General features: G+C 48.4%; 1 protein-coding gene across 2 annotated transcripts in view; it reads left to right on the forward strand.

The window, feature by feature from the left end:
- Positions 1–2,360: 2,360 nt before the first annotated feature.
- The window catches only part of KAT6A (lysine acetyltransferase 6A), a 45,429-nt gene continuing 35,306 nt past the window's right edge, over positions 2,361–12,483 (forward strand). For both annotated transcript variants that reach the window (XM_073653974.1, XM_073653975.1), the window contains exons 1-2: positions 2,361–2,465; positions 5,992–6,810. In XM_073653974.1, the coding sequence (XP_073510075.1) occupies positions 6,217–6,810 (594 nt within the window). In that variant the 5' untranslated portion in view covers positions 2,361–2,465; positions 5,992–6,216. The remainder of the gene's footprint in view (positions 2,466–5,991; positions 6,811–12,483) is intronic.

Consider the following 12,483-nt stretch of genomic DNA (forward strand, 5'->3'; position numbering starts at 1 on the left):
GTTTCTTCCCAAACTCCAAAGACATACTGATAGAGAATTTACATTGTGATCCCCCATGGGGACAGTGATTATAATGTCTGTAAAGCGCTGGGGAATTAATGGCGCTATATAAGCGAATAAAAAATAAATAAATAAATTCAACCTCGGAACAAGGTTTCCTGATGGGCTGAATCTGTGTTATGCACTAGATATTGTGTTTCATTATTAATGTTTTTTGTATTCCTTTTTTGGGATCAATTTTAAATAATTTTTTGTACATTTCTTGTCTGTTCACATTAGTTTTTTTTATATATATATTTTTTCTTACATTGATTGTGTGTTTGACACCTCCTGATTACATACCACCTTATTTCTAATTCATTTTGGATTGGTTCATGTTGGTATATGGGATTTTCAATGCCATCAGGTTTTGAAAAATAACGCTGGACTGTGTTCGAAACGCGTCGCCATGTGTTTCCCGTTTCCCCTTCCTTTTGCCTCTATGAATTTTTAATGGTTGAACTAGGATGGACTTTTATTAACAAGCCGGAACCTGTTTTTTTTTTTAGGGCAACTAAATTTTATTAAAATCTATTACATTTAATTTATTAAAATTTATATAAAGACAAATGTCACTGAAAAATGCAGCAAAAAACGCAGCTGCAGCTTTTTTTTTTTTCTGTCATGAGATCAGGTTTTGGCTGCAGAAAAAAATTTAACGCAGCAAAAATGCTACTTGAGCCTGATAGTAAAGACGTGAGCTTTTCCTCACTTAAACACTTAAAGGATTGTTCTCGAGATAAGTTCTTTGGAAGTTTACCCCTCCTCTGAGGATGGCTGGTTCCAGTCAGGAGAGGGTCAGACGGCCGTATAACTCGGGATCGCAACGCAACGCTCAGACTGGCCGGCAGCTCTCCCCACCCAAGCGTGACAGCTACATAGAAATACATGCTGTCACGCTCCTGTGGGGAGAGCCGTCAGCCAGTCCGAGCATTGCGTTGCGATCCCCGTCCAAGTTATACGGTCGTCTGACTCTCCCCTCGGCTTCAGAGCACCTAGCCTGGGATACTGGCCACTGCTGACAGACGGCAGCGGTGGTGGGTAACCTGGGTAACCACCAGTACACAATAAAAGTGATCATTCCTACTTTCTTGAGAAAGGGGAAGATCTTTAAAAACAAGTAAAAGGCAAAGTCGCCCCTTTTTATAAAACCTTTGCGATTTTACCCATTTTTCATATTACGACAAACCCCTTAAAGGGAACCTGTCACATGGGATAACATGGCGTCACAAAAAACAAGCTCCATTGAGTAAAAAGATAAAAAAATATATATATATGGAAAGCGAAGAGGGGCCACGGGGGTCTCCCGTATAACCCTGAGGGTGATATTAGGCAGCTCCCGCACCCTCCGCGATGCCGACGTGATCGGCCCCATTATACCAACGTTTATCCGTACCCTCAGCTGTAAGCCGCTGTCCTGTTACCATGGAAACGGGTAAGAACGCTAATTATAGGTGATTTCTCACTATTAGCTGTAACAGCGAATACGACACAAAATGTTTATAAGGTATCGACGACCCCCCCGGTCTACAGCTGACGGTGACTGCTGGGACTATTAGTGCCCCCTCTCTGTCCATTGACTATCGTCATAGCAGCACAGCTCACTCCCTCCTGGGCTATGACTACGTGGCTAGATCACGACTGGATAATGGATGACTACTTCTCCAAGTACCGTCAATCCTGACACCCCCCCTTGATTATTCTACCCTCAGTTATGCAAATGCACCTCGTTTGCATCCTAATATTAATAATAATGATGCATATGCATGAAGGGAGGGGTTATGTCGGGTAACGCTACAAAGCACGGGGCACGGAAAGGGTTAACAAGATGAACGTCCTTTGTTATGCCCACAACTAAGATGGCGGCCTGTGGCGCTGCCCTCTCTTGGTCACGTGGTCTCGCCCGCTACCCCAAGCGCCTTTTCCCCCTGACCGCTCTTCTCCGCGCTATTCCACTCACGTCCGCCCCTCCCTCTCTGACTCACTGGATCCCTCCAACAACAACACCACGGCCCCGCCTACCGATGGCGTCATGGAGCCAATCAGCATCCGGCGTCGGCAGCTGTTCCCTCACTGGTTCCCTCCCTGACCTACTCTACTCGCGGCTCCTCCCACCTCATAGCAAAGATCCGTTGCCAGGTCTGAGGCCACGCCCACAACGTGACATTCACACAACATCTCCGCCCCCTGATCTGGCTGTTTCATGTCTCTCCCTCCGCGGTATTCTAGTTTCTGCTCTCTCCTCCCGCCGCACGCTTCCATTCACCTCTCTATCCTCCCTCCGAGCTGTTCCTTTCACCGACGCCTCCGCCCTCCGCGCTGTTCCCAGCTTCGCCTTACCTCCCTGGGTTTCAGTTTTCAAGATGGCCGCCGCATCAGCCCGGGGTGTCTCCGCGCTCCGTCGCTGCTGCCTCCTGGGACTCCCGGTAAGAGAACAGCTCTATTCTAATTTTTTCCTCTTTTTCCCTGACCGCTGCTTACCCCTGGATCACAGGGGATCATTGTGTAACCGCCCGACTCCACCCAGGGCCGCCTTCCGACCTCTTGCCAGGCCCTGGCCTAAGGCCTACGCCGCCTGAGCGAGCCGGGGACTCGCGTAGAATTCATGCCCGGGCAGGTGCGCAGGGGGCCGGCGTCGTGTGAAGCCTCAGACTGAGGAGAGCACGGGATGTCTGGGCCATGTCCACTGCTGCTCTGCAGGCTATGGCCGCCGTCCTAAGCCCTGGGGCACACACATGTCCTGGCCAATCACCTGGCTCTGTGCACACCCTGCACTACAACTCCCAGCATGTCCTGCCAGTCACTCACTGCATGCATTGCTCCTGTGCATGGCGGACGTATAACCCGGCGTGCGATTACTGGGAATATTTGCAGTATTTCCTCCTTTTTTGCGCCCTGGTTACCAGTTTGTTTTCTGCCTTCTGCTGGACATTCTCTGTACGATTTGTGGGCTTAGGAGTCCGGTGGGTGGAGCTACTCTGACTCCTGAGCTGACAGGTTCCCTTTAATTTTTTGCATTAAAAATGACACCTGGACTTGTATACTATATCATTGTTATTCGGGTGCTCATGGGCCTGGCTGTCATCCTGCCTCCTGGTTCTGAGCCGAACCCAATATCAAGACATGGGTTACGTTGTGGCTTTGCTTTGGCCATATTGGCATTATTGATGTTCACTTAATCATTCCTTTAATTCTCTAGTTTACTGCTCGTTGCCTAGGTTACCAGCCACCTCTCTAGGCTGTCAGTAATGGCCGGTCTTTTAGGCTTGTAAGAGCTATGCTGAAGCTGCCCCCTAATGCCACAGAGGCAAATCTACTCATATAGCATCCTAAGAGGGCGCACAGTTCAGACGAGGGGCACAACCATGCTGCTGGTCTGAGCTGTCAATCATCAGAAGCACAAGGCCCCTTGTCAGGAAAGCAGGGGAGCGGTGTGCTCCTGAGGTTAGAAGGTTCCCCTTCGATGTTTATGCCAGGGAAGACTGCAGACTTACAGGCTAAGTGGATCCATAGGGCTCCAACCATTGACCCAGGTCCAAGGAGCGTCCCTTTTGGACTCAATTGGTCCAGTATATGTCGATATAGATGTAAACCGAGCTCAGTATTCCGAAGGGAGGGTGCACTTCTTCATTCACAGTGTTTTTGGACCGTCTGAGTTGGTCCTGTCCTAGCAACACATCAGAAGTTTTGATCGGTGAGGGTCCTGATGCTGAGATCCTCATCTATAGAAAGCAGGTACACCATGTGAGGAGAGCCAAGAGAACACAAAGGGGCAGAGAGCTGAGCGAAAGCTTCTGCCCTTTTATATCAACGTGTCGGGGGCCCGGCACTTGGGCTACCCTCCAACGGGATTCCTGATTATGACATAGCAGTGTTACGATGGGTATTAGGCCATGGTCCCACTATCAGTATTCGGTCAGTATTTTTTTTTCTCAGGAGTGGGAGCCAAAACCAGATGAGGAACAATCAGAGAAAAGGTATAATAGAAACAAGTCAACAATTCTGCATTTATCACCCACTCCTGGTTTTGGCTCCCACTCCTGAGAAAAAATACTGACCGAATACTGACACTGGGGCCGTGGCCTTAGACTGAGAAATATGTTGTGGCATGATGATTATGGTGTTGCTTTGCGTTCTTTGTTTCCTCCGTTCTGACCCAGCTGTTTATGCCATCGTGTCGCCTCTCATTGACTACTATAGAGTTCTGTGTACACATGACGATACTAGATGAAGCGTCGGTGTTGCAGCCATTGTATTAAAGCCCCCGTCTCACATAGCGAGATCGCTAGCGAGAAAGCTGCTGAGTCAAGGTTTTGGTGACGCAACAGCGACCTCACCAGCGATGTCGCTATGTGTGACACTTTGCAGCGATCAGGCCCCTGCTGTGAGGTCGCTGATCGCTGCAGAATGTCCTGGACCATTTTTTGGTCTTTGCCCTCCCGCTGGTCAGCACACATCGCTGTGTGTGACCAGCGGGAGCAGCGATCAGGCTGGTAACCATGATAAACAGCGGGTTACTAAGTGCGCGTGTGCCCCTAGTAACCCGCTGTTTATCATGGTTACCAGCCTGCTCCTGCTTCAGCAGGCTGGTAACCAGCAGCAGGACATCGTGGAAAGATTCTTTCCACGATGTCGCTGCTCCCCTGATCGCTGGTGAGCCTGCCTGTTTGACAGCTCACCAGCGATCACATAGCGATGCAGCAACGATCCCTGACAGGTTGTATCGTTGTCGGGATCGCTGTAGCGTCGCTAAGTGTGATGGGGCCTTAAGGCTCCTGTTTGAGGGGCTTAGAGTGTCATTGCTTGGTCTGCACGGGTACTTATATACCGCACAGTACTGTCTGATGGCGTCTGAGATAACATAAGACCGATGACACGTGGGATTCCTTTTGGATCACAGGCGTTCGTTCACTGTGTCTCTTGTGTAGGCAATAAAGGAGTTAAAAATCGGTCAGTTTTATGGCTCGTTTAGATGCAGCGAGTCCGGGTACCTTAACGCGTGCCGATCGACTATGTAGCAAGTAGTTCAGCGCTTGCTTACAAAGGCAGATGAACAATGATGGAGAAAGAACATATGCTGATAGATCGGCACGCTATCGACAGCACGTCTCCATAACACAGGCATTGTGCTGCCGAGAACATGAATGATCCTATCACACAACCAACAAGCATTTTAACGGCGAACAAACACTCGTTTATTATATACTTATAGGGCCCCTATACACATTAGACTAATGTCAGCTGAACACGCCAATATTGAGGGGTTCAGCCGTCTGCCTAATGTGTAGGAGGGGCGCCGGCCGCCTGCTGGTCGGGAGATATGTCAGATTTCGGACTGCCGCTCACATTGTTCTCCTGGAGATAAGCAGCCGGCCGCAGTGTCAGTCAGCGGCTCTCTCATAGAGAACATAGGAGTGCTCCTGTGTATGGGAAAGTCAGCTGAGATGGCTGTCGGCCGAAGCATCGTTTGGCCGATAGCTATTGAATGCGTATGGCCGGCCTTAGATTTAGTGTACACCAGAGCAGCAGGTAGACATTACTAATGCCATGGGTGTGTAGGTTATGCCGGACACTTCATTTAGAGGGTACAGGGATAGGCCCTTTTTACTTGAGAGTTTCCATAGATTGGATGAAGAAAGGTGACAAAGCCTCTGCCAGCACCCCTGGCAGCGAATTTTCTCCCCCCCACCCGAGAATACAAGAATTGGGCATGTTGAAATCCTGCAGCTGAATCTTCCTTGCCCTGACATCTGTCATTAGGAGCTAGTTGAGACTTATAAGGTGGTCGCTTGATCCTTGCCTAAGTGCCTGGGCCTTAGAGTTGCCTGGATGCGGTAGCCCCTCAGTTGTATACACGCACTGCTTATGGGGTCTCTCATTACGTGGGATGTCTGTGTGATGTTTGTGGCCTGTCACATCTTGTGTCTCACTTTCTTTCATTTTCTCTTTCAGGTTTGATAATCCGATCTTCGCTCCTGGTCATTGTTCGCAGTCTCTGGTGCTGTGCTCTAAGTCTTTCCAAGGTTATTCTCTCTCAATACCAAGACTGGTGGACTTTGGTGAGGTTGGCTTGAGGAGGAGCTTGGTGTGTGCTATGGTGATCCAGCCTCCGGGCAGCGCCAGCCTCCTTTCCTCCCTCCAGGACCAAGGCTAAACCTCTATGGATATACAGTCATCATGGTGAAGCTGGCTAATCCTTTGTATACGCAATGGATCCTGGAGGCCATCAGGAAGGTAAAGAAACAGAAGCAGCGCCCGTCGGAGGAGCGCGTCTGCAACGCCGTGTCCACGTCGCATGGCCTGGATCGTCACACTGTCTTGGAGCAGCTGGAACTCAGTGTTAAAGATGGAACAGTACTTAAGGTTACCAACAAGGGGCAAAACTCCTACAAAGACCCTGAAAACCCAGGCCGCCTGGCACTACCTAAGACTGGCAGGAACCCAGGTCGGCCAGAAGGTTTGGACTTGCAGCGGCTCTTGAGGAGGGCACTAGAAGGGCTCTCCGAGTCGGGGGGGTCTTCTCTGAAGAGCATTGAACGCTTTCTGCGTAGTCAGAGGGATGTAATGGCAACCTATGGGGGGAATACAAGTCCATCTTCCGCTTTCCACCAGCAGTTACGGCTTGCTATCAAGCGGGCACTGGGCCATGGGAGAATTACAAAGGAGGGTGCCCTCTACAAGCTAAATCCCAAGCTGTCAGAGGCCAAACAAGTGTGGGAATCGTTGGCCTCTCTGCCACCAGTATGTTTACTGCCTCATGAGAAAGACAAGGTGAGTGCCGCCCGTCTGATCCACCTTCTGGATAAGTGACCCAGAGGGACCAGGTGTCCGGTGGCGGTAGAGGAAAATCTATCTGTCCCTATTCACTCTGTGTCTGTCTTCACGTAATCTCTGCTTCTACCAAACTGAAAGGTGGTCCATCCTTATAAAGGGGTGTTGTTTCTGGCATAACCAGAGGATAAATGTGGGTCCCATTCTTCGGACTCCCATCTGTCCTGAGAAAGGAGTCCTGTCTGTAGCCACTGGGGATGGAGAGCGCCGAGCACATAAGCTAACACCTCTCCATGTCGGACAGCACTAGCTGGGACCCCTTTCTCAGGATACATATAGGACCCCCAGCGGTTAGACTTTTATGGGGTATATCTGTCGTATGTATCATGAATGTCTGGGATCACAATGCCCAATACCTAGACAACACCTGTAAATGAAGTAGTCTTCCTCGTAAAATAAAAATAATTGATACGCACCTCCCGCAATGGCACCGGGTCTGCATGGCATTGTTATGCCATGTGAGCCCTGCAGTCGATCAGCCGCCACTTATTGGGTTGCTACGATCTCACGTCTTCAGCATGTCTGACTAAAAGAAGAGAGATAAGAGCAGCCCAAAAGTGGTCTCCGATTGGCCGCAGGCATGATAATGCCATGCACACCCCAGCAGACCAGGGGGATTACTTAATTAAAAAAAAAAGGTGTCCAAGTAGTGGATAACCTCCTTTTTTTTTTTTTTCGTTTTTCGCCATTGTTTTCTATGATCTTTTCATCCTTCATCCATGGCGCATGCCATTTTCATCCACTTGTTTTCCAAAGAAAATATGCGGCCCAACTATCTTAACAGCTCCTGCAGAGCGGCAAATAAAGGAAGAAAAATATTAATACTTAACCTCTCGGACCAGCGTCATGTCACGTGACTGCTGCAGCCAATCAGTGTCGACTGATCGGCTGCAGCCTTCGCTATTCTGACAGCGTTCCCTTTTTTTTTGCTCTGGTCTGTGGAGCTATTAAGAAGGGGGTTTTCTACTACTAGGCAGGTCCATTAAAGTCCTGCACAAAAAATATAATATTTGTATAATTAACAGCCTGCAGATTTTCCTGTATACGAGTCTCCTACCTGTTTAGTGTCTCCAGCTCCTGTGCAATGTGTCTCTATAGCAACAGACTACAAACAAACACTGTAACCTGTGCCCTCAGTCGCACCATCTGTCGGCTTCGACTTGTTCAGATGCCAGATGTATTGGTGGTAATAGTGACTGTACAGATGTAATCAGCATAGGCAGGTGGTGCACACTGAAGCGATGGCGAGGTGCGCGCAGAATAACATGCTGCGATAATGCCATAGCATGTCCGCTGTTCTGCTCTTGCTGCAACTTTACAGTAATATTGATGATGCTTGTCGGCACCATGGAGCATTGGGGGCAGCAGGACCGGACAGCTACCAGGACCCCCAGTAGTGATTATATGGAAACACTCATTACTGGGCCACCGGAAAATGATGATGGTGATCCTCCCCAGGAGCAGACTCCTAGATTGTCAGTATTTTGTCCTCCTGTCTGGCGGACAGTTGTCCCTTCTGTATGGGTGGACAGCCGTTAGCTTGGAATTGCTTGCTTGTGGATTGTCAGTGACTACTATAGGGAGCATTGAGAAAGCCTGGACACTCACGTGTTACTACCTGGCAGTAAAGGAAGGCAATGTGAACGGTGTCATACATATGGCCGCCTGACTACACCTGACAACTCATGTTTGGAGGAGCATCCAGCATTACATTGCAGCCTGATGGGTAATTAAAAGAGGTGCTCCTGCAACTTTTAAAAAGTTTCCAAACTGCAGCAAATGCAAAAAACAAGTTATTTTAATTTGCTATATATATGTTTGTTTTTATTCGCAGCAAATGATAAAGCGTCAAAATACTAAAAAAGAAACAGTGCTTTCAGACCTCAAATTACTCATGTTTTAACTGTGAAATCAATATTTGGTGGAATAACCATGATTTTTAATCACAGCTTTCATGCGTCTTGGCATGCTTTCTACCAGTCTTTCTATGCTTTCCAATAGAAAACAGTTCAGTGGTCTCTTAATTTTTGCCATTTTATCTCTCTGTTGGTATTTGATGACTTTCCGTCGATATACACAAGATAGCAGCAGCCGATCACTGACCTCTATGCCGACGCTTGCATGTATAGCATACGGGAAGAGTCAGACGGCTGTATAACTCGGACAGGGATCACAACGCAATGCTCAGACTGGCCGGCTGCATAGAAATACATGCTGTCATTCTCGGGTCAGGAGAGCCGCCAACCAGTCCAAGCATTGCGTTACAATCCCTGTCCGAGTTATTCAGCCGTCTGACTCTCCTCTCAGTCTGCTGAGGCCACTGTCTGGCACAAGCTCGACTGAGGGCTGGCGGACACCACCGAAGTGGTGGGGATTTAACGGGTAAACTAAGGTTTCTCTTTTTTTTTTTTTTTTTTTTCTTTCTGTTTCTTGCATTTTCTCCTTTTCGGTAGTTAAAAAAAAAAACAAACAACAATATAGACCTCCCCTTTAAAGGGACTTTTGCCAGCACAGAATGACTGTTCAAACTAAGTCCCGCCGCTCGGTGCGTCACGGCGCGGCCAGTCATTTATATACACCTTCCCTCCTGCTTGGTTGCCATCTATCTCCTCCCTTCTCAGGCTCTATGAAGTCAGAACTGTCAGTCAAAGAAGAGGGGAGATGGAGGGAAGGTTATAGAAATGATTGGCCCCGCCATGATGCAGCGGCGGGACTTAGTTTGAACAGTCATTCTGTATTGGCAGAGTCCCTCTTTAAGAATTGTCATCTTATTGATTTAACAAGATTACTGGATTTTTTAAAATTGACAGCCCGATATGGATGAAATGATTGAGCCCACAGTACACTGATGTCACCTGTGGGATGACAGGGTCTGGTAACAGATACATTTGTCCCTTGGGGTTAGCCGGCGACGTCCGGAGCTGCTCACTGCCACATTGGAAGCGAGCAGTGCCCATGACGTTAAGACCCGCTGATTTCCAGCGCTGCTATCGGCAGGTGTGTGGGTGGTAATGTCATTGGCACCGCTCCCTTCCGGGTATCTGACGTCTCCGGGTTCCTTCTCCAGGATAGAGATTGCCGTTTCTATGACGTGATATTGTACTATAAACATGTTGCGGTGCTATGCGGACCGACACATGTTCATCTGGAAAATGACCGCCAATTCGCTCGCTGTCTCCTGGTATTGACCAGTTTACCACTTTATGGCTTTTGTTAATTCATATTGCAGAAAAAGTCCTCATCAAGTGGTAGAACAAAAAAAACCTCAATTCTGAGAGCAGTATGATGTAGGGGCAGAGGCCCTGATTCCAGTGATGTCACTTACTGGGCTGTGCCTGCTTGCTGTAGTTTTGAATAAAAACATTAAAAACTGTTTTCTCTGCTGCAGAGCTCTGAATGCTGAGCCCTGTATAACCCCGCCCACACCACTGATTGGCTGCTTTCTTTGTACACAGAAACTTTTTATTGACTAAACCTGAATATGTAGTGTAGCTTAGGGATATTTATATACTTACCGATCAGTCTACCCCAGTTTCAAGCTCCGCTCCTCTTCTGGGTCATGTGACTTCTATTTTGTCTTACTGGATTGTTCTGGGGTCTACGTGTGAGCGAGAACGAGGCTCCGACTCATAAATAGACCCCCTGTTTGATCCGGTACGTCGGAATAGTCGTGACCCAGAAGAGGAGCGGCTCTGGAAACCGGGGGACAGCGATCAGTGAGTATATTACCGCACTTACACACGTGTAGACAATACAACATTTTAACTTCACCGCTTCTTTAAGTAAGAAAAAAATGGCCTCAAAGGTGGACAAGCCCTTTAATTGTTTCACCTCTCTGTAGGTCCCTGCAGTGATGACATCATGTACATTGTTCATTCATGTGACTGCTACAACCAATCGCTGCTCTCAGCTGACACGTGATTTACATGCCCGCATTATGCCTGGGGCCAGTGATTGCCTGCAGCTATCGTATGATTGATGCATAGGGCGTATTCACTCCAGGATTTTTTTTTGGGGTGGTGGGCGGTAACATCATTGGTGCCCAACAAGATCGTTATCAGTGTAAAGTTATGTGGTAGTGTCTGGATTTAAAGGGGTACTCCCATCTCCAAGATCCTATCCCAATATGTAGTAGGTACAATAATAATATTAGAAATGTAGTGTAGTTCTTCAGATTCACTATGTTGCTTACCCCATGTGCAGGGCATTGCAGTATCTTAGGTATCCATGGTTACGACCACTCATATAGTGACAGTTAGCTCTTGGAGGTCGTAACCATGGATACCTAAGCTACTACAATGCCCTGCACATGGGGTAAGGGACATAGTGGAGCTTATTCATGCAGGAATGGGGGCTTGAGGCAACTCCTACTGACTGCAGGGGAGAGCAGAGAGTCTGTGTTCACTGCTGGTTGGTGGAGTACTCTTCTTTAAAAAAAAAAAGTTGTCCACTAATTTTACATTGATGCCCTATCCATAGGATAAGGCATCAATGTATGACATGCCGGAGTCCCGCACGCGGCACCCCCGCCGATCAGCTGTTATCGGTGCTGCCGCCGGCTGGAAGTGCTCACCTGCTGGGCTCCGCCGTCAAGTGGTAGTGGCCGCCGCGGTGTACTGCACATTCACCTCCTATACAATTGAATGGGAGGCGGATGTGCAGTACACCACGGCGGATCCCCGCAGGTGAGCATTTCTGGCCGGCACCAATAACAGCTGATCGGGGTGCCACGTGCCGGACCCCGGCCGATCATACATTGATGCCCTATCCATAGGATAGAGCATCAATGTAAAAGTAGTGGACAACCCCTTTAAGGCAAAGCTTTGCACTGGCATCGGGCATTCGTGTGTACCCACTTATTAATGTGTTTTTTTTTCAGCTAAGACAGCCTTGAAAAGTAGGGACTGACACAAGGCAAAACATTCAGATCAGCGTCCGGTATTTGGACCCATAGGTCTCACGGCTGTGTTTTGTGCCTATAGCCACCAATGCCATGTGTCCCGGGGCTTGTAACTGGGCTAACATGACTTTGGCCTCCAGTAAGTCCTATCTGAGATTTATGACGAGGAGTCGTCTCCCCCGCAGATGTGCGCAGCCCTGATCTTAGGATTTTGGAGCTAAAGGGAAGGTAAACAGAGGCTTGAGGAATCTAAACATTTGGGGCCGGGGTCTCCTTCCTCTGTCTGCGCATTGTCTCCTCCGTGGCGGTGATAATAAGAGGCATATGCTGATCTGGGTGGAGCATTGAATATTGCTCACATTTCTTGGCATCCGTACTTCTTTTCTTGTGTTCTTGGCAAACAGTTCGCAATAAAAAAAATTTGCGGGCTAACATAACAGATTGTCAGAGGCAGGTATAGGCCGTATGCATCGGTCCACCATGATTACAACACCGCTATCGACGGATGGGAATAACTGTGAACAGTGGCTGCTATCGGGGGATTAATGAAGGCAGCGAGTGAACAGTCAGGTCTTGAAGTTGATGTTTACAAGCAGGAGAAATGGGAGAGTGACTATGACCAGGAAAAATTGTAATATTGAGATGATTGGGGCAGGTTCCCTATATGTAATGGTCAGTTCCTAGGAAGGAGAACTGGTGACCCAGCGATGGGG

The sequence above is a fragment of the Phyllobates terribilis genome, unplaced genomic scaffold, assembly GCF_046119375.1.
Source record: "Phyllobates terribilis strain yellow unplaced genomic scaffold, ASM4611937v1 Scaffold_11__3_contigs__length_659146591, whole genome shotgun sequence".
Classification (NCBI taxonomy): domain Eukaryota; kingdom Metazoa; phylum Chordata; class Amphibia; order Anura; family Dendrobatidae; genus Phyllobates; species Phyllobates terribilis.